This window comes from Ascaphus truei, chromosome 18, assembly GCF_040206685.1.
Source record: "Ascaphus truei isolate aAscTru1 chromosome 18, aAscTru1.hap1, whole genome shotgun sequence".
NCBI classification, from domain to species: domain Eukaryota; kingdom Metazoa; phylum Chordata; class Amphibia; order Anura; family Ascaphidae; genus Ascaphus; species Ascaphus truei.
In genome coordinates, this window is record NC_134500.1 from 19,650,311 (window position 1) to 19,673,003 (window position 22,693).

General features: G+C 43.6%; 1 protein-coding gene and 1 long non-coding RNA gene across 2 annotated transcripts in view; one reads left to right on the top strand and one right to left on the bottom strand.

Annotated features, from left to right (window-relative positions):
- The window catches only part of LOC142469004 (uncharacterized), a 40,398-nt gene that overhangs the window by 16,678 nt on the left and 1,027 nt on the right, over positions 1 to 22,693 (bottom strand). The window lies entirely within an intron of this gene.
- LOC142469003 (tetratricopeptide repeat protein 24-like) overlaps positions 6,548 to 22,693 on the top strand; it is a 44,279-nt gene continuing 28,133 nt past the window's right edge. Inside the window, exons 1-5 of the mRNA XM_075575794.1 lie at positions 6,548 to 6,654; positions 13,560 to 14,240; positions 15,034 to 15,249; positions 16,106 to 16,234; positions 18,625 to 18,746. Coding sequence (XP_075431909.1) covers positions 13,577 to 14,240; positions 15,034 to 15,249; positions 16,106 to 16,234; positions 18,625 to 18,746 — 1,131 coding nt within the window. The 5' untranslated portion in view covers positions 6,548 to 6,654; positions 13,560 to 13,576. The remainder of the gene's footprint in view (positions 6,655 to 13,559; positions 14,241 to 15,033; positions 15,250 to 16,105; positions 16,235 to 18,624; positions 18,747 to 22,693) is intronic.

Here is a 22,693-nt window from a genome sequence, read left to right on the forward strand (position 1 = left end):
CTGGGATATTTCTGAGATGAACATTCTGCCACGAGACAATAATTCTGTGTGAAATACAGCTCAACTCCGTTATATCGTGATCCGCTATAACGCGGATCAGCTTATAACGCGGTTTGAGCGTGGACCCCGAATTTAAAAAAAAATTAAGTTTTTTTTTTGCACACACACTGCACACACTCACTGCACACACTCACTGCACACACTGCAAACACTCACAGCACACTGCATACATTCACAGCACACTGCACACACTCACAGCACACTGCACACCCTCACAGCACACCCTCACAGCACACTGCACACACAAACACACTCACAGCACACTGCACACACACACACTGACACACACAAAGCACACTGCATACACTCATAGCACACACTCACAGCACACTGCATACACTCACAGCACACTGCACACATCAGCACACTGCACACACTCAGCATACACTCACAGCACACTGCACACACTCACAGCACACTGCACACACACACACAAATACACACACACAGACACACTGTCTCTTTAAGGGAGCTTGCTCTCGCAAGACGGAAGCAGAAGCAGGAAGCAGAGACAGGGAGAAGAGCTGCCATATGCCGGGTAAGTGCTGTGTGCTGTTGCCCCACCGGGTCTGGGAATGCTGGGAGAGTTCTCAGCTTTTCCCCTCCGGCGGACACGGTACCACCAAAAAAATAAAAATTTTAAAAAAAAATTAAAAAAATTAAAACGCGGTTTGAGTGTGGACCCCAAATTAAAAAAAAAAATTAAGTTTTTTTTTTTGCACACACACTGCACACACACGCATACATTCACAGCACACTGTGAATTTTTCGGCGGCCATTTTTTTTCCGCGACCCCGTTTATAACGCGGTGGTCGCGGGTGTAATAATAATGAATTCCCTTGAATGGACTGCAAGATGCCTTACAGCTTCATACCACTTAGTACATATGTCTGTAACTATAGTATTCACTTTTTTAATATATTCAGCAATGGGAATAATTAAACATTTGAATGGGAAATTGTTATAAGAAGCTGAAGGATTTATGTCGATAGGCAGAATAAAAAAAATAGCTCTTGATTTGGTGATTATATTATTGGTTAGTGTCAGCGGGTCTTGATTTGTAATACTTTGTTCAGAGCTCAAAGCATAAGATAACATCTGGTTAGTCCGTTTGGTTACTGCTGAAATCAGAAGAGCCTACGGTGCAAATTAATTGCTAGTTTGCTGCTTGGATTTGTTATCTCATTAAGGTAAGCGTCTATAAATATATATATACTTAGAATGAAATGTAAAAGTATGCAGAGATAAATGTCAAGCCAATATCCTTAGAAACTACTTATGTGATTACATTTTACTTTCAAATGTTTTACCAGCACAGTTTTTATTTTATTTAGCTTTCACACGCAGTAATTGCAACATCTGATTCAATCAAATAAAATAAATAAAATCCATGGTTCCTGCCCGTAGTGGCACCACAGAGCCTTTTGCTCAACTGCTAAGTTGGTCACAGTCTGTTCAGGTCAAAAGCCCAAGAAAATATCTCCAAACGGTTGGACATTCTGTGCTGCAATTTATATTAACTATGTATATGACCTTCCTCACAAACACAATAACTAAATAAACTCCCTACAAGCGCTAACCTAAACTAGAATAGGAGAACAAAGTTCAGCAATAGTGCTCAAATGACTATAGACAAACAATCCAAATGACATATATAAAGGGTTTCTTGATTGAAGAAGGAAATCAGACAGGCAAGTCACAATTAGGTGAGTGTAGGGTATATAGGTGAGCGTAATGTATTGGACATATCACATAAGGTCCTGGGGGTGCTGTGAATGGAGAATAATTGGCTTCACCACACCACACCCAATGGGACAATGTTACACACGCTTACAATCACCTTGTTGATACCTCCCAATAATAAATGGTAAAACTCACATGAGAAACAGCCTGTGTTCTTCTTGTCTTAGGGCGTGCATCTGTGATGACAGTAGATCAGTGGAGATTCTGCACGAAGCAGTGTAGCAGAGCACAGCCCAGTAATGATCAGGATCACAGCAGTGGAGTAAAAAAAAAACTTCTTTATTTGGACACCATGGTGCAGACAGGAATGGAGGGTAACTCTTACGCGTTTCACGCCTGTGCGGCGCTTCGTCAGAGAGTAAAAAGGATATGCTGGGTCCCCCTTGATATAGCCCATTTGATTGCGTTTGAAATTGCCAGCAGCCGCGGCTCTCATAACCGGAAGTGACAAAACCGGATATGTGAAAGCCGGAAGTGACATAACGGGCTCCATGCAGTGTGCAATTGTTTACAAACACAACAAGTTGTCATGGATACGGCTGCGTCATGACTCTAGGCTTCTAGGGAAAGTTTAAATCGCAAGGAGGACCCAGCATGGCAACCCCGCAATACAGTAATATATAAAAACGGTGGTAAATAAAAACAACATTTGATATGTATAGAACAAGACAAAGAACAAATAATCTGAGGAACTCTGTAAACGGAAATCAATGTGGCCCGTTATGTATACTATACTGTCAATTTATACAGATATTTAATACCAGTAATCAGCAGCTAATGCAAGTATGCAAAGAAGTGATCCTGATCATTACTGGGCTGTGCTCTGCTACACTGCTTCGTGCAGAATCTCCACTAACCTAAACTAGACAATGTGAGGTGCAAATTATATCCCCTGAGGAAGTGACGTACGGTCACGAAACGCGTAGGGAGGAGGAGCTTAGTGTTGTGTATGCCAGTCTCGACGCCGTAACCGCCCGACACCAGAAGAGACACACCGGAAAGTGACATCATCACCAGCGAGCCGTGAGAGATCCCGTGCACGCTGGTCAGTTGATTCCCGGGTACTTCGGGTGGGATACAGGCTGTGTACGGCATTCGTGAGTCGATTGTTTACCACTGACACATTGTAAGTGTGGTTGGTTGGTTTTTATTTTATTAAAAGTGTAGCTACGCATTGCACTAGTGCTATGTCTTTTTCCCTTCCCAATCGGGCGCTACCGGTATTGGTCCGTTGTGCGAGCCCGACCAACATCTGAGGGAATTTCATCCGGTCACACCACGTGAGTTCCGTGGATGATCGAGGTGAAGACGTGGCACAAGCACAGCTTCTATCCCATGCCTGAGCAAGATTAATTCCTGTAAGTAGGGTTCTTTAAGTTTTAGATAAGTGTTCCTGTTCCAATATACTGCGCAATGGTGTGCTCTTTGTTTATTTCTTAGGAGACACCTACAAGGACACTCCCATTTGTCTGTGTTTTTTCTGGGACAATCTAACATCTTAATCTGGAGTTCATTACTTATCTCTGGACTGTTATTTGGACTACGGTAATTAGATTATTTACCAATTTTTTTAAGCGCCGGGGAACGGATATTTTGTGTTTGTCTCATGTATATGACCTTGTTAGACATTCAAATCTAGGCTATATTTAACCCACTTTGCTGCCAGATGGGACAGCAACCCCAAGGGGTTTAGGATGTAGTCACAATTAAGACAAAAGTGAACAACTTTAAACATTTTATGTAATCTTAGTAAATTATATTTTGTTTTAAAGAAAATCAGGTGTTTCGAAAATTTTAAACACGTAGAAATGCTACTTTATTTTCATATACAACTGGAAGGAGAGTGTCATGCTTGTGCTCTCCTCACAAGCGCAGGGAAAGGGAAGGACCCGTTAGTGAGGTGGGGAGGCCGCAGGGGATACGAAGGGAGTGAATTGCCGTGCAGCTGGGGATCGGCACACGTAGTCACGTGACCGCGCCGCGTGCATCAGAATGCGCGACGCGTACGGAGGTGCAGTGCCTACTCAGAGACACGAGTGATCTAGCTGCATGTGCGCGCATGCTCTGACAGCAGAGCGGGAGTGCGCGCGTTCTCAGGCACCAACGCGGGGGTGTGGGAAGCCAAGGCTTCAGCACGGGAGTCTGGAAACGGAAAACAGGAACATGGAACATGGGCATGGAGTCCAGAGCACAAGGTAACATCCAGAGAAGGATTGCTTCTTGGAGAACGTCCAGACTTCTTAAAGGCATAGTGACAGAAACCGCAAGGTGTAGCGAAACTAAACATAACATAAGGGTTCTTAGTCTAATCCAATGGCTAAGGAATTATAAGCCTGCTACCACGTCAAGGTGAACCCTACTAAGCAGGTACCTACACTACCCGACGGTAAACTAACCTCAGTAGTATGAGTGACTGTCCCAGTCTTTCGGAATCCACAGGAGATAAGCAAAGGTCCAGGCAGGAACAGTATGCGATGAATACTAGCAGGCACCAGTGCAGGCTGCAAAAGACTAAATGCAAAGAGAAAGTCAAAGAGAGGCTTACTTCCTGTCAGGAGGAAAAGGGCAGGATTTGCCAGGAAGCAAGATGGTGTTGCTTGCTTCAGAATCCTTAAAGACACAGGATCTTGACTCGCAGCTAGAGGGCGGCGATCAGAAGTAAACAGGTACGGAAGGAACACGCCGCAGGGGGCATGTTCCGTGCATCGTTACCGTTACAGAGAGGTGCGTAATTACAATTACGAACGCTCTTCTGTAAAAGGACCTATAGAAAGATAGGCTAAGGGGTGACAAAGGGAAGGGATAAGGGTAGTAAAACACCCTAAACTCCAAATGTCAATACTAAAAAAAAGACTTCCAAGTAAAACATTTTTTTTTAAATATTTACATAAGTTAAAAAAAAGAAAAAAAAAAAAAAAAGGAATAATATAGGGCAACTCCATAATAAAAAATTAAGGGTATTTATTGTGTAAGCTTACAGGAGGATGAAGAGCACAAATGCACCAACGCGTCCCGTGGGACTTTCTCAGCTCTGTGATGTCACATGCCTGCTTGTGAGCAGTTGGATCACCTAACAGGATGAGGGCCTTGCTACAGCAAGATCTGCCCAGATACTGGGGCAGACTCATGGCCGCTCCTCCTGTATAAAAATAGGGATCCCTCTAAATTAGATTGAGTTCCTAATCCGACCCCAAGGGGGTGAGTCCTTAGTTCTACCCAGAGGGGCCGGACCCCTGGGGATGAGTGGTTCCAGTTTGACTATCCAAGGGGAGAGGGACCCCATAGGAGTTCCCTGCATAGGGGATCCCTTTTATCATAAAGTGACCCCAGGGAATGCACCCACGGCAGCTTCAATGACTTCAGGCAGGAAGAAAGGAGAAAGCTCCTTTCTTGTAATAACAGACAGGGATGAGATTCCTGAAATGTAGGGTACTTGAATTGAGGACCAAGAGAGGCTACTCTTGTGAGGGGGGTGGTGAATCCAGACCCCACATTCAATGGAAGGCGTGAGGTTCCAATTCTACATTGACTACATGGAACTCCTGTCTGGAGGGGGAATAGCTACTGTTCTAGGCGGATGCCATCATCATTGAAAACCTGTCCTGATAACTGCTGACATCTGTTCTATGGCGGAATGCCCTGTATGCTGAACCAATAATAAAGATCACCACTATTTTAAAAGTTCCTGGCCCCTTTCCTATTTTTCCTGCACTTATCCACTCTACTACAGGCCAGGCCTGGACCCACGGAGAGACCCTGAGATAAAAGGTAAAACCACTGAGCTAAACTCTAGTAAAGCAGGTGTAACGGGGTACCCCCTGGTTACTAAATCTACCCTATGGGCTGGCAGTAAACCCAGGTATTCACAGGTCTGCCAGTAGTTATTATGGGTTTTCCCCCTTCATCCTTTGGTACTGCACTTGAGTGACGGCAGGGGATGGCATATCCTGTTGTGGCTGGGCCAACGGGATGCCCGCCCCCTTGCTGTACTTAAGGGCAAGACCGCCCTAAAGTTGGGTTGTTGTTGTTTCTTCCCCATGAGGAAGGCAGGTCACGACTGGGAGCCTGAGATTGGGGCCTAACCATGTGCTCTTCCCTCTGGGGAGGAGTAGTGTGACTATACCTCTGCCTCCGCTAGGGAGGTGGGGAAGAGCTAGGACGGCTGCGGTGCCCTAGGCCCGTAGTGACGGTCCAGGGACTATCTCCGGTGATACCTGAGAGCTGATATACGAGACTGAGATCCGGCAGGTGACTGCTGAGTACCTGTACCTTACTGCATTAAAAGTAGTAATAAACCCGTTCCTGTTTTGCAATATACCTCCTGTCTAGTGTGTGATCTAACTGGGGGGTAGAGATACGATTCTACAGCGGACATCGCCTCCATATCCCTGGATCCTACAGCAGATGGAGGCGCTGTACTGCTAAGTATATCGTGGGGTATGGACCCCAGAAGCCTGAAGTCCCAAAGTTACCGCAGACGACTCGGCCCTCCTGTTACCAGCAGGTATGTACCACAAACACCCAGTAATGGCCCCGATCTGCGATTGGGGGTGGAAACACCGATACACGGGTCTAAACCCGGTTACGGAAACATCAGAGACAATGTTATGTTATGTACACCCTATCTGTGTAGCCGGGTAGATAGGTGTGTTACACAAGTATGTTTTGTGTTTGTGTTGGCTTAGAACCAGTAAGAGTTGACTAGTTGCTAAGGGCGCTGTCATAAACATTTCATTGAAGAATCTAGGGGAAGGCTGGGACACATAGACGATAGAGTCTCTCTAAAGGATAACACACATATTAGGATCACTGCAATGTGTAATGTGTGTTCAACCTAAGGAAACTTCCATGGTGAGTTAATCATGACCTTTTCTAATATGTACAGCCCTGTAACATGCTTGTGTCTCTCGTTCTCTAATGAGCTGCGACAAGTTTCTTAAAATCAATGTTATGCTTTTTTTTTTTAAACATAATTATCTTGTATATGATTTTAAGGTTGTTTTCAAAGATCTGTTCTATATTATACCTAGTATAGTATTTCTTCAAATACAGAGTTAATTACACTTAGATTGTAAGCTCTTCGGGGCAGGATCTCTTCCTAATGACTACCGTTATGCATGAAATGCCTGTTCCTATTGTGTCACTGCTGTACAGTGCTCTATATATGTGTGGCACTATATAAAAGGTATACATACTGTACATACTCTAGTCGTCTACAAAAAAAACCATGCTGGTCCCTTAAAAAGTATCACAACCTACACACATGCCTACATTTCTACGGTACCAATACGCCTAACTTGAAACTGATATTATTATTTAAAAAATGTAAAGCCCTTTTGAAATAACCTTAGATTATTGTACAATAAAGGACCAGTTCAAGCAGCCATCTAAAAAAAAATTCCATTCAATATGTGCATCAATACAACCCACACAATGATAAGTAATTAGCTAAGTTGCTGATCGATCTGTTCTCCTGTGATTGATCGGCGAAGATTCGGCTCCGGGGGGTTGACTAAATCAAGAGCGCGCAAACTTTTTTTGCTGCACCCCCCCCCTTGCCTGCTCTCCTCCGTTGTGCGCCGCCCCCCCCCCCCCTCCTCCTCCTCCTCCTTACCTCGCGCAGCATCAAATGACATCGCAGAGTCGTGTGACGTCACATCACGTGACCCGCATGTTACCAAGGCGACCGTGACGTCGCATGACCCCGCAGCGTCATTTGACGCCGGGTTGCCATGGTCACGCGTCCTAAAGCCGTCTGAATCCCGGTAAGTAGAGGCTGCAGAGGCCTCGCGCGGTCCCCCGGCATTTAATTTAAATGCCTTGGAGAAGAGCGTTGGACCTCTGCAACCGCCTGCGCCCCTTCAAAAAAAATCTTGCGCCCCCTAGTTTGGGCACCGCTGCACTAAATGGCCGTCAGTGCAGCAGAAGAGGACCAAAGATGCAACGTTATGTGGGGAAGATCATGTGACCAGGCAGTCGCTAGATACAATTGATGCACTGCTAGAGAGAGGGCAGGGCTCAAAAAGGGGTGTGCCAGAGTGTTTCAGAAGAGGATGTGACTTAAACGGTTGATATAGAAACAAAAAATGCTTGTTACATTATAATATGAAACAAATGTAATTCAGAGTTGTTTTAAAATAAATAGTACATAACGGATTTATAAAATAAAAACACACACATGTAGGATATTGCTTGTCTACAGGTTTAAAAGGAGCACTCCTGGAGACCCGTTTTTTTTGTTTTTTTCCTTTCCTTAAAACATGTTTTATAGGTTTGAAGCAGGTGGTCTCAGGAGCCGAACCATGTTAATTTCAGCTCCAGGGACCCCCTGCTTCCTGAGATACTTACCTCGGAAGGGGCTGCCGCTATCTCTGCGCAGTTTAAATGTCTCGCGTCACGTGAGCCGATAGGAAGTCGCAAGGGATGACGTCCTATGGGCTCACAGGACGTCGGTCATTTAAAGCCGCCATTTCAATACTGGCAGCCCCTTTCGGTATAAGTATCTCGGGAAGAAGAGGGTCCCCGGATCGGTATATAGCTCAGGAGACCCTCTGCTTCAAACCTATTTTTTAGTTTTACAACAAAAAATAGTGTCGCCGGGGGTGTCTCTGTGATAGGCATTATATGATAAACAGCTAAGTGGCCCCAAGAGGCATTTTTCATAGACCTTCAAGGATGGTTTAGGGTCCATTCACAAGACCCATTAATATATACGAAATAGAAAATAGATATATAGCTCAGTAAAACTTGGGACTACTAGAGAATTACAGTATATGTCACAAAATAAAACTTGGATCAACTTCGTACAAAAATGCCTTTTTGATGACCTAATAACTCTTGAAGAGAATGAGACCAGGAGTATGAGAAGAGATCAACCCCGTTCATTTGTACTGAATTCTTTGGGGTTGCTGTCCTTGCTTCAGTTTGAAGAACAGGGCTTTCATGTGAGAATGAACCTTCTTTGTCCACCACTACTCCACTAACACACAGTAGGTGATCTGCATTGATGCAGAGGTCAACACTTTCTCTAATGGAGTGTCCTTTAACGTGGGGAACAGGTACTGTACATTCAGTAGCAAATTTAATGTCTACTTTTATAAATACCGGTTTTTGACAAGATGATATTATTGTGAGCAGAATGGTCAGAAATCCGGAATCTATACTCTAGAATGCTAGAGTATATAGCATATATAGCAAATAGCTTTGAGACGCACTTACCACAATTCCCTCCTACTGTCTCTATACGTTCCCCTACCTAAAAATTAGATTGTACGCTCCTCGGAGCAGGGACTCCTCTTCCTTAATGTTACTTTTATGTCTGAAGCACTTATTCCCATGACCTGTTATTTATATTATTTGTTATTTATATGATTACCACTTGTATTACTACTGTGAAGCGCTATGTACATTATGGCGCTATATAAATAAAGACATACAATACAATGCAATGGCTCTGAAAATACCAGACCAGTTAGCAGCTTAGAATAAAACATATCACTATCCACAGAGCTATTTTTGGACTCCTCAAAATACTCACATCTCCATACATCTTACACATTGTAGTAGGTTAATCTGAGCCAAACTGAGCTGACAATAAAATGATGCTATTGGGATATACAATAATGCAGGAGGAAGCATTAAAAGGGCAAATTGAGCCACAATAAGCTGCTCTAAATGCATCACAAGTGTTGTAACGCTTTGTTTTATGTTAAGACAAAATTACATGTGGTCACATGGGAACAATGAAATCTGTTGTCGCTTTTATATTTATTTTTCTTATCAATTACAATGTCTTAATTACGCTTCTATTTGCATAGCACAACTCACCACTGTAGAACCTGACTCAGTGGCAAATTGTTATAGGTTCTTTTCAGAGTTAGTGCCATAAAATGTGGTATGTTTATATCAAACATTTAATGAGGAGATAATGAGCTCCCTGGGTAGCAGAAACCAATATCACAACAGAACCCGCAGAATCTGCAGGCAATGTTCTTATTGCAGAACGGTGTTTGCATACTTTTTGCAGTCAAGCAAGTCCTTAAATGTAGGAAGTGTTTTTATGCTTCCGGATGCCGTATACTGGAATACATTAAAGGAATCAGTGATGAGGAGACGTGTTTTATGATCATTTGTGAATGTAAATGTAGTAGTAAGGTAGAATAGTGCAATCACATTAAAGCGGCAAGCCAAGCCATTTTTTTTTTCTCTCCATTTTTTTATACGTTGGATTGAAAAAAGGGAAATTAACGGGGTTCAGCTCCGGGAAGCTCCTGCTTCCAGAGATATTTAACTGTGATGGGGCAGGGATGCCGGTAGCTGCTCCACTCAATTAACAGAGTTCACGCTGAAAGGTCCCGCACCCTGCAAGCCAATAGGAAGCCGTGATGTCATCTGGTTCAGCTTCCTATTGGCTTACCTGATGCGGGAGCTTTAAACCCCAGTTAGCTCAGCCGTAGCAGCTACCGGGGCACCACCTACGGAAGCAAGTATCTCTGGAAGCAGGGTTCAAATCTGTGTTAAAAAAAAAACACATTTAAACGGCATGAATTGCTACTTTAAAAATGGGAAATAGCTCTTTCAAGCTACTTATGAAGGATTTTCCAGTAAGGAATAAAAACCAATAGGGCCTATTTATTAGGCTTTGTTAATCTGTGGCTTGATGTTTGTCAAGGCTCTATATCTATTAGGATTATATGAAATGTAAGGAACGTCTTAAACAAGTTTCCCAAATTTGACAACGTTCAATGAGGCTGATTTTTTACTTATACTGGACACCTAACAAGCTCCTATTGAACCCCCAAAATAACCACAACATATATATGTAACGGGTCTTCCACCCCACCCAATCTCATATGTAGTGTGGGTGAGTAGAACATGTAGTGTTACCGGTGTGGTGCGTATACCTGCAGGCACACAGGAGGTCTGAGCCTCCGCTAATGAGAGCCTGGGGTGAATCCTCTGGAACGAATCTTCTTTTACAGCGCCTCCACCTATGTAGGATTCTATGGACGTGTAGAATGACCCTACATAGGAACCCAATTAGAAACCCCACACACAGTCAGTGATTATATAACTAAGGGCTTTACTATGAACATAGAGAATATCATAATCAGTCACATAACCTCATAACCTGTGTCCCTCTCACGAGGAGACACTACCCGTGACGTCTCGCAGGACGTTTCCCCCACACTAGGTGATCCCACCCAGTGTCCAGTGAAACCCCCACACCCAATGTCCCGTACTCCTACAGAAGGTCGTGGGTGACTGCGCAGTCACTAAATTAAGCTAGGGCCCAGTTGGTGCACTTATATACTTGAGATACCTTCCGAGCACTCCGATGCTCGGGACCGCAACTTTCTTCTAAAAGGGTCAGACGTCCGTCTGATCCTTTCCAGGTACCTCTGCCGGTAGACCCCAACGAGGGTCCCACCGCTCCACGGGAACTACAACCGGATCACGGCAACACCAACCGCATGGGAACAGCAACCGCCGCTATCCCTTCCTATCACTAACTACTCCTAGAGTGACAGCAACCCTAACCTAGGGCCTGTCCCTGATGAACCGCAACCTGGGATGGCTTGGGGAGAACTCCTAGGGCCTGTGGAACCATAACCTGCCCCCCCCTCCCCTAGCTACCCAGTCCTATCTGTATCTGGCTAATCCTAACAGCCTAACTCACCTGCAGCCGACACACAGCTCACACTGTCAGCCTGCAGGGATTCACACACGCTGCACATAACACTGCGCCCAGCACATGCAACGTCAACACACGACACTCATACACAGCAACCTGGAACCCGCAGCAAACACACTGCTCGCACGCTGTGCCTATTTGCCAGTGCGCACAGCACTACCCGCTGTGGCACTGCCAAACCTGCACCTTACACACACTAAGGGTGACCTCCCTATCGAGGGCTGTCCCTTATAAATTACCCACTACCCTGGTGGGGAGTTGGGGCCTACCTGGAGGGTGAGGGTACCTATCAGGATGCAGGAGCTGCACTCACTCCCTGCATCCTTCCTTCCCCTTCAGCTCCGCTGCTCCAACTCTTTATAACCTCCCTATCTCAGCTCCCACTAATGTAAGTGGCAGGGTCCCTAACCTGAGGGCTGCCCCTGGCAACACTCACCTTACTGGGGAGCTGAGCTATCTCTGACCAAGGGGGTGCTGGCCTAATACAGGGGAGTCCCTCTCTCCTGCACCCTACCTCCTTCCCTTGTCTGCCTCCTTGCTCTGCTTCTTCCTGACTGACGTGACTCATGCAAAGCCCGGGAAATGTATCTCTTTTCCTCCAGGGCAGTCCTACATCCCTATTGGCTCCTATCAAGCACCTGGTGCCTGCCTCGCTATGCCTCATGGGAATTGGAGTCCCGAGGCCCCTACAATAACATTGGGACCGCGTGCGTTCCTCCCCTCTGCCTACACTAACTCCTAATGGCCGCCTCAAGCTCTCCCTATGCTTCCCTACCCTCGCGCGACCTCCTAAGAGCTGCCTTAGCTCCCTACCCCTATCTGCGCATGCGCGACCTATCTGGGGCTCTCCTGCCCTCGCGCGATTACTGCGCATGCGCGAGTCTCTCCGCAATGGCGGCGCCCTATCCGCCCGGCTCCGGGAGCGCCGGGAGCCCTGAGATGCGCGTGCGGCCTTGGCAACCGGCCGCACGCGTCCCCGGCAACCCCCGAGCCGGGACCTGACCGCCCTCTCCCCTGCCACTGCCGAACGGAGCCGCCATTGGACGCGGCGGCTCCCGCGATCGGCAGTCAGGTGAGGGGGGTGCGGTAGCGCTGGGGAGACCTGGCTACATATATAAGCATATGAATGTCACAGAGGAGTGCTACTGAGCATGGCAATATATATTTAAAACCAGAGACAGAACATAAAACACAGACAAAGCTCAGTTTTAGCACATCCAGTGAAACTCATACACGGTACAGTGCCTAAATATATATGTATAAATATCTATTAAGTAAAATGGTCTTTTAGTTTGACATTTTTGGCCAAAATTGTTGTAAGCCCCTGAGCCAACTTCACGGCAGACCACAATTCAGGGGTCCCTAACGCTAATATAAATTCCTAGTAACCTGTATAATAACAGGAAGAATGATTTATAGTAAATCTGTCAATATTAGTTGCAAAGTTCTAAGTCTGATTGAAGCCTTTATTAACCTGTACATTTTAAATGATTTTTTACTTAAACAGAGTGGAGAAATGTTATGGAAAACAACACAAGAGACGAATTGTGTTATTTTACCATATGTGTTTCTTCCTCTCATAACATTGCTCGGAAACGTCTGTAATGCATCCACGCAGACAGGCCCAACCCTAGGCATACCTCAGGTAAGGAACCACCTAGGGGAGGCATGCCTCAGGGGGGCGGCCACTCCTGGTGACATTATTTGTTAATGGGTGGGAAACAGGTGGTCTCCGGAGCTGAACCGCGTTGATTTCAGCTCCGGGGAACCCCTGATTCCTAAGATACTGACCTCGGTAGGAGGTGCCAGTATCTCATTCATGTTTAAAGGTCCCGCGTCACTTAGGCCAATAGGAAGCCGAAAGGGATGACGATACCAGCACCCCCACGTAAGTATCTCAGAAGCAGGGGATCCCCGGAGCTGGAATCAATGCGGTTCAACTCCAGAGACCCCCTGCTTCAAACCTAGGGGGAACACAAAAATTGGGGGGGGGGCAGCACTAATAGTGCTTGCCTAAGGGCAAGTTAGTTTACATCTTGTTGTCCAACTATTTGTATTGCAGATCTTGTTAAAATAACAATGACAACCATCGCGGTTTCAAAAGCAGCAGAAGAAGAGAATCCTAACCCTCATCTAGCTGTCCATGCTACAATACACTCATTGTGCAAAGTCGGGATTGAGTCTTTGAATAATGATGACACTGGCACAGCATTGAGCAGCTTCAAAGAAGCATATCTTTTCTCCTGTAAGTGGTCAGACAGAAGAATCCAGAAGTCCTGCTTATTTAATCTTGGTGCAGCTTACATCTCTGTGGGGAAACCAAAGAAAGCACTAAAGTGTCTCATTAAGTCTAGAACCAATCAGTTGGAAGAGAGAGACGGGGATCTGTATTTTAACATAGCAGCTGCTTATGATGAAATGAAAGAGCATAGGAAAGCAGTGAAGTTCTATGAAAAAGCCATCAATGAATATGGATTTGATGAGATGAAGAATATTGCAGATGCCCTGATCAAGCTTGGGTATTGCTTTGTGTCTGTTGGGGACCTTCCTTCTGCTGCACATTCATTTAGACTTGCTGACCACTCGTACCAGAAGATTCATAGAACAGACGATGCAGCAATGGCCATGAGAGAGGCAGCTAATTATATGATCAAAAGCCAAACATTCTCCAAAACTGAAGTGCTCCAGACTTTGAATTCTTGCTTTCAATCATGTAAAGGAGTGACAGAAAAGCAACTGATGGGTAAGTCTCAACACATTGAAAACTTAGGTTAGGATTGGAGGGCGGGAACCATGTGAAGCCATTAAATCAGAGGTTGCCATAACCAGTCCTCCAGGGCCACTAACAGGCTAGGTATTAGGGGTGTCCCTGCTTCAGCACAGGTGGCTCAATCAGCGGCTCGGTCATTCTGACTCAGCCACCTGTGCTGAAGCAGGGATATCCTTAAAGTCTGACCTGTTGGTGACCCTTGTGGACTGGAGTTGGCCACCACTGCATTCAATTATACTTACTTGACCATTTGAAGTTGGTGGTATATGGTTGTGTTTTAGACATAGATTATGAAATGTGGATCCAACCTAACCAAACGGGCATATGGCCTCATACACGGCAGAAGGCTAATCTACAACCTGCAAGGAGTTAAAACTGCCATTGCTCTTTAGTCTGCTATCCAATATTTATGAGCACTTCCTATGTGTACTTAGGCTAAGGGAGCAGAGATTTGTTATTTTTTTTTCAGCCAAGTCTAGATTTCCTTTGCTTCTTCCTTCGATTAGTCTAGTTATATTCATATGTGGGCTCGATGGAAGAAGATTCATTGCTTTGACGGATGACTACTGTAGTTTGATGATCAATTCCAACCATTTGTATATATTTTTAGTAGCCTATTCCCTTTTGCAATCAAACCACAGTTGTTGTTTTTTAGCTGTGTTCATTGGGAATTAAGATAATTTTATGGTGGAATTTACACAGACACATAACTACATACCCTGCATAAAGTATATTTATTATTCATTATTTTCATGTCATGTTATAGGAACACTCTACAATCACCTTGGTCTACATTATGCTGAAATGAAGTGCTTTAGTCAGGCTGGGAAGTGCTTTACAGAAAGTATGAATCTGTGCAGTGGAAAACAATTTTCAATAAGAAAAATGGCTGTGTTACTCCAAAATCTGGGAGCAGTTGACAATGCTCTTTGCCGATATGAAAAATCCCTAAGATGCCACGCTGAAGCAGCAGATATGTACGGTAAGATATTAGAATCATATTCATTATGTGTATTAATCAAAGCAGCCCTCTAGATCAATCAATATTTCCATTTAAAAGCTCATGAGTCATTGGCCAATAAACAAGGTTTTACATCTCATTTTTAAAGTGATTTAATAGCACTAAAGATAAAATGAAGGTACCGAAATAAATAGAGAAGAATGAGGTATTTCCATTAAAAACCCCTAATAGTGCCAGTGAAATTTAACTCCTCTACTTCCAAAGGACCCAGAAATATTCCTGGCATTACAAGGTCTAATCGGGCAATTATTTATAAATGCAATAATCAATGCCACATTATAAAATAGATTACATCATTTTCCTTTCCAGCTAGATATTATTAAAAACAGTGATAGAGTTATAGCGTTAATTTATTTATTTTTTTGGGAACCTATTGGTACTGACGTCCATACTGTAGTCCTATCTCATAGGATGAAATTGGTCTCCATCAATAAATGCAGAAGTTCCCCTATGCGTATATCATAGACAAATAGCCACCGTTGGGCTATACTTTTGCATGAACATTTCTGAAGGTATTCCATGTCTTCCCTACACTAAAAACCAAGAGCTGATGCTTAGTAAGCCTTGTATGGATAACAAGATCAAGGGCTTTCATGTTATACTGTAGATCTTCCTACTGTACAAGGTCCACATAGCGAAGGCCAGACTGTACCATAACACAGTGGAATATTCACATAACCCAGGACATCAAATAAACAGGAATAAGGATGGTGTAAATGAACTCTAACACTACTCTCTTCAAGTGATATGTTCTGCAAGATACAGTAAAAGAAACAAATAGTGTTACCTGGCTTATATAGATTCCTTTTTTTTTTAGGAACCTTGGGAGAAAGAAATGCTCAAGGACAGTGCCTTTGCAATTTGGCATTTGCCTACAGCCAGCTAAGAAACTATGAAATGGCAGAGTTCTACTATCACCAAGCACTGAATGCATTTGTGGATGCAGGTAAACATATACAAGAGATGATGCACACACATACATACACTATGTATACATGAATATATACACACATTTAGATATATATATTTTTTTTTTTAATTTTTGGTAGTATGTATACAAAATACTTAAACACAAGATATTGGGTGTATTTCCAGAAATATCTCAAATTATCAGCTGTACAGTTTAGAAGTGAAATTCAGAAGAATATTGCGTTCAATAGATTGTGTAAGAGTTTTATGTATATACAGTATTAGGAAACTTTCCACTGCATAAGTGAAGGCATCTAGTTGAATGTAGTACCTTACAATGGCCCATTGTGACAGTCCATCATAGATGTTGCACACAAGGTTTTGCGTCTACACAGTACTGTACAGCTGAAAAGTGACTTGAAAGGAACAACTACGTATGAAAATATCATTTTGGACCATTAACAGGTATTAAAATGTCATCCAGCTGATTAAACTTGGGATGTCTGTGTGCAGGTTTCTCCTTGGCTACTGTACAGGCATATCCCGGTTTAAGGACACTCACTTTAAGTACACTCGCGAGTAAGGACATATCACCCAATAGGCAAACGGCAGCTCACGCATGCGCCTGTCAGCACGTCCTGAACAGCAATACCGGCTCCCTACCTGTACCGAAGCTGTGCGCAAGCGGGGAGACTATAGAGCCTGTTACAAATGCGTTATTTACATCAGTTATGCACGTATATGATGATTGCAGCACAGTACATGCATCGATAAGTGGGAAAAAGGGAGTGCTTCACTTTAAGTACATTTTCGCTTTACATAACATGCTCTGGACCTATTGCGTACGTTAATGCGGGGTATGCCTGTAATATGTTTTGATCATTGTATAGGAATTTGGGATTTAAACTAATAATGTAAAATGCAACGTTGGCACTAATGAGTCCAGCATCTCTATAAAAAATCTACTTTGATGTCTGCCAAATAAGAAATACTGTAGGTGACAAAGCCCTTTTGACTGTTGAGCCTACACAACCTCTCTCATACAGTACATGCCTACACACACTCCGAAGGCTACAGGAAAAAAAAAAAAGCAAACACTTTCAAACAAGTATCTGGGTATAATGCTATTTTTATTCAAGAGCAATCACTGAGAAAGCTCAGTAAATCCTCACAAGATACAACTTCATACCGCTTCAGATCAATAGTAGATTATTCTGAATCTCCCCTTGGAACAGCTAGAATAAGTTATCCAGAACACAGACTGCAAAGCAAAACAACATGGGCTATCCGCCTCCCCGCAGAATATATATATTTCTTGCCATATTTAGTGCAGGAATATTTTGGATCGCAGTCATCCTGAGGTCATCCAAATGCCCTTTCTGTTGTCTGTGATGCATCGTGGCATTTGTTGCTGTGTATAAAGTTGAGAACATTTGGGCGAATGCTGACTTTTAAATAATTTTTGGTTTAACGAGACAATTATTTCTGCCAATTTGTAACTAGCACAGCGGGTACAGACACAAGAGCAGATACCCAGTTAGCATCAACATATTCACAGACCGCAAGACGACCACATGGCTGTTTCTGTTTGTGAAAATAACCACGGTCCAAGTGCATTAGGATATTTTATTCTACAACCAATACATATTTTTTTTTATACATGAATAGATCTACTTATACAACCCTTAGTGATTAAACACGTGAATTCACTGGATCTCTGCAGCATGGTGGAAAGTATTTTATGAAGTAAAGACGTATGGCGTAGCTAGGTCTAAGAGACAAGTAATAAGAATTAAAAGCATGTTTGGTATTACTTGACAACTATTGCCAATGCCACGTCAGCCCCAGTAGGGTCGTTGAATCCACTATTTCCTGATTAACTACAGAATGTATTGTACTCTGTAGGCCTGTCACATCGCTGGTATCTTATATGGTTGATCTAGTAATGCAATGTGCATCATATTCCATTGATCCAATAGACCACCCAATATAATGGTGTGTACGAGTTTCCTAGTTAATTTCAGTTAGCCTGAGCATACAGCAGAGCTGCCCAGTGTTCATGGATTCATTGTTCTTGCTGAAGAAGGTAGCCTTTCACAACCACACCAGGTTCTGGAACCGGCGCAAAGCATTCTGCTATTCAGATGCCAATGTGAAAATCTTGTTATGCTAAAGAACAGATTCCTACTTCATTGGGAGGAAGCATTTCTGTTTGGTGGAAAGGCACGTGACTGATCAATAATGGTAGTGCAAATAATTCCTTGGTGGTTAATCTTTGGCCTCTGCAAATGAATCCTCAATAATATAAATTAGCTATCAACACTCACATACTTTGAAAACAATATGGACATAGTTTGATTAAAACGTTTTATTTTTTTTATCACAGTAACATTGCTTTTAAAGAAGTGTTTACACATGTATTAACAGGTGACATGCGCAGACAGTGGCAGGTCAGTGAAGGATTAGGGGCCACCTATTTCTGCCTAGGAAACCAGGATCAGGCCATATTCTACTACAAAAAGGCACTGACTCTGTTTGGAAAGTCAAAGGTACTTTGTGTTTGTACAACTTGTTTGGTTGGAATTGTGCACAGCGTAGAATGTGTGAAACCCTCTCAGCTTCCTAATGAAACATACATAGAAAAGATGTGAAGACACATGTTTGATACCTTCTGGCCTAAATGGGATTTTTCATCATATGCATGACCTCATCTAATTCCAAGAAACAGTAAACAGTAGTGCACAGGGTGACTTTTATAGCGTACTGCACTTATGGTGTTGTCGACCATGTCTTATTGCATGCATAAATCTTTAATAACTGAATTAAAAGATGACATTTAAAACGTCCATACATCTGTTTATCTGCAGATTCCCTGGTGAGACGGGGGGGGGGGCGGCGGAGAGAGGAGAGAGACTCTCTTATATACCACCCGGTGCCCCAAACACAACTATATACACAACACATGGAGACACACAGAAAGGAACACAACTGAGATGTCTGCTAATATGGATATTCAAACTCTCAGATAGGTGTGCTCCTTTTTGTATGCAGTAGTATCGCCACATGTTGTATAAATGTGTGTTTGGGGTGCTATTTAAGCAATTTGGGCTAACAAAGATCTCTCCCTCCCCCTCTCTCAGCACCTAGCAGACCTCTGTGGCTCTAGCCCTTATCGTGCAATGAGACTTGTAGAAGAAAGTGACTTCCGTGTGACTTAGGCCTCGGCCATGGTTTTTGCTGGCGTGCGGAGGCGTGCTGAGGCTGAGGGAAAGCGGGTGCTTTCCCTGGCCTTAGACAGCGCGCCGTCCGGGGGCGTGTCGGCGGGCGGGCCAGTGACGTCACGGAGCTGGTTCACCCTCATTGGGCGAACCGCTCACGTGACCGGCCCTGCGCTCCGGCAAGCGCGATGATTTACAATTTTCCTAAGACCTACACTTCCGCAAGCGCGCGCTTGGCAGAGGGCTGGTCACTTGAGCGCCTACTAAAGCTGCTCTCATTGCGGCTGTAGGGGCTCAGTGCCGAGCGGAAGCGCGCCTCCGCCCGCAAGCACTACCCATGGACGCGGCCTAAGTCTTGTTAACCCGAATGGTCATATACCACAAACAGTTTATTTATCGAAGTGTCACACCCACTAAAATGAAGTCGTTTGTTTCAGCCTTGCCTTGCATATTTGCAGTACGTTAATGTCAATAAGGGACACACACTTTTTTTGTTTTTTTATTGCAATTTCTGCACATAAATAATAAAATTCCCCAATTCTAGTTGGCAATTCTATTCTATTGAATATTGGTCCTGGAGAGGAATGTGAAATAATAACATGATAATTCTTCATAGATTCAATTATATTGGACAGAGATTAAGAAACCAAACAGGTTCCTCATGTAGGTGGACACATGAAGAGGTCTTTGAGCTTTTTAAAGGTCTATACGATACTATTCTATATTGTACCTATTGCACTATATTGTTGTAGGTATCAAAGCCTACAGCAAATCTACAAGTAGTTTGAACAAAAATAAAGTCTCGCTACCTATGCAAATAGCCTTCTACATAGCTCCTAATATTCCTAAATAACATAAATATTAATTCTTCTTTAAATACAATACAGCTAATGTCCTTTAGTGGAATTAAAGTGGCCTTTTTTTCCTTTTTAAATTTTTAACATAGGATTGAAGCAGGGGGTCTCCGGAGCTGAACTCCATTCATTTCAGCTCCAGAGACCCCCTGCTTCTGGAGATACTTACCTCCGTAAGGGGTGCTGGTAGCCACTCTGGCTCACTAGCTGGGGTTCACGTAATGGCCGCTTCTCAAAGCTCCTGCATCCTGTGGGCCAATAGGAAGCCGTGATGTCATCCAGTGCAGCTTCCTATTGGTCCATGTGACGCGGGAGCTTTAAATGTGTAGGAGATACCGACCGGCATCCCCTTCGGAAGTAAGTATCTTTGGGCGCAGGGGAGTTAAAATTAATGGTGTTCAGCCCCGGAGACTCCCTGCTTCAATCCTATGTAAAATAAATACAAAAATTAAAATTAAAAGAAACGTCCTGCTTGGATTGCTCCTTTAAAATAACATTGGGTGAAATATTCTCACCAATTAGAGATAGACAAACCGGTCCAAATCCGTTTCTGGAATTTCCCTGATTTTTTAGACCAAACCCCTCCCGCCCCCACCAAAATCTGTCTGCACACGGATGAATCCGCAGAGAGAGAAATATTTAAGCTTTTTGCGGGGGGCTCAAGTTGGCACGCTGGCAGCAGGGCCCTTCCCGTTGAAGTAGCGGGGGGTTCTTATCTTGGAGAGCAGCCCATCTACTGTTGCGTCGCGGCATCACGTTGTCATGGCACTGCCACGCTGCGGGAGGAGGTCCGCTCCGAAGAAGGCAAGATCCCCTCTCACACCACACACACAAACACACACCTGGTGGAGGGAGTGCCGGGGGCCCCAAAGGCGCAAGGCCCAAGGCAACCACGTTGCTCGCCGTGCCATAAGGCCGAACATGTATAGAGGTGTATTACTCTTAGCAAAATTGCTAAAAGATGGAATTGCTTTATTCCTAGAAATATGGAACATCTACATATAAGAGTAGAGCATGAACAGGTCACTAAAATAGACCCCTAAAACAATAAAATGCTCGCAAATACTATAATTTCATATAGAAATTTGTACTGCATCATGGTAATCTGAGATGGACTGGTAGTTTATTTTATTTCCATACTAATAGGATTTTAAAAAAAACACAATAAAACGGATATAATATTCAGTATCCCTCCATAACCAGACATGGTTTACAATAGATTTGTATATTTGAGCTTCTTATCTGGATGACAACAGACCTGCTGTGATGGGAATGGGAATTATTTTTACATAGCAAACAATCCTCGTTGTTATTTCAGATAAACCATGCTTAATAGGATTGTTGCGAGTTTAATGCATCAGCATGCTTCCAGTGTCGGGTACCCAATCAGAAGATATGCCTAATGAAGCAGTTATGTGAAATGAAAAGGAAACAGCAGCAGTTCCACTTAGTGGGCCACTTGGAGATGAGTGACTAAGCCAGTAGCAGTAGATAGCAGGGCTTTAGCCATCATAAACCTGGGATTCCTTAGCAAATAGTGGGTTTAAGAACTGTAGCAGCCCACTCAGGCAAACTCTTAAAAGGATAAAGATTTGGATTGTGTGGGCCTGACTATGAATACTTTCCCTTTCTTAAGCACTCCATTGAGTCCGGCTTCTCTTGTCTAATATGACAGCACAGTTGTAACTAGCTCCCTTCACTATTCCCTCCTCAGTCCCTGTCCCAAGCACGAGATTTAAGCCTGACTTGTACCGGAGCCTCATAAATCAAAAAACCTCTCATTCAATAAATACTTCAAGTTCTAACTCTGTGTTCTTTTAACACTACGGTGGCATCTGTTGTCTGACTGCATGATGTTTGGTGTGCTTTCGGTCTTACTGTAGATATGCAGTTTTTAGATTCTTTACCCAACTCTAGTAAGCTCATGGTCCAAACTGCAGTTCTTCTGAGATCCAAAAGCAAATATTGTTTTACTGTACTTATGTCAAGATGAAAAACTGGACCCCAGTACTGACCTAGAACCACGTTGACAAATCAATGACATTCCGTAGGACATCTCAATGCGCCAGAAGAGACATTACAGCCCAGTTATGTGAATGGGCTGGAAGGTGTCATATGGAATAACACAACTTTGAAAGTATGGCACCAAACATCTCTGGAGTAGGAGACCACCTGATATGCAATGCTAGCTTCATGGGACCTTATGCAGGTCACATGCAGGTCTTTCTGTGCATCAGGTACAAAACTTGAATTGTGAGTTCTTTGGTTCACTCATTAAAGGCATCTTTGCTATTGGTCTATCCAAAGTGCACTGTCAGTGATATATAAAATATTTGTTTATCATTATTACAAAGGTGTAGATTAATTGCAGGTTGGGATACATTTTCGGGTTCAATATAAGAGGTTTTTCATAGACGGAATTAT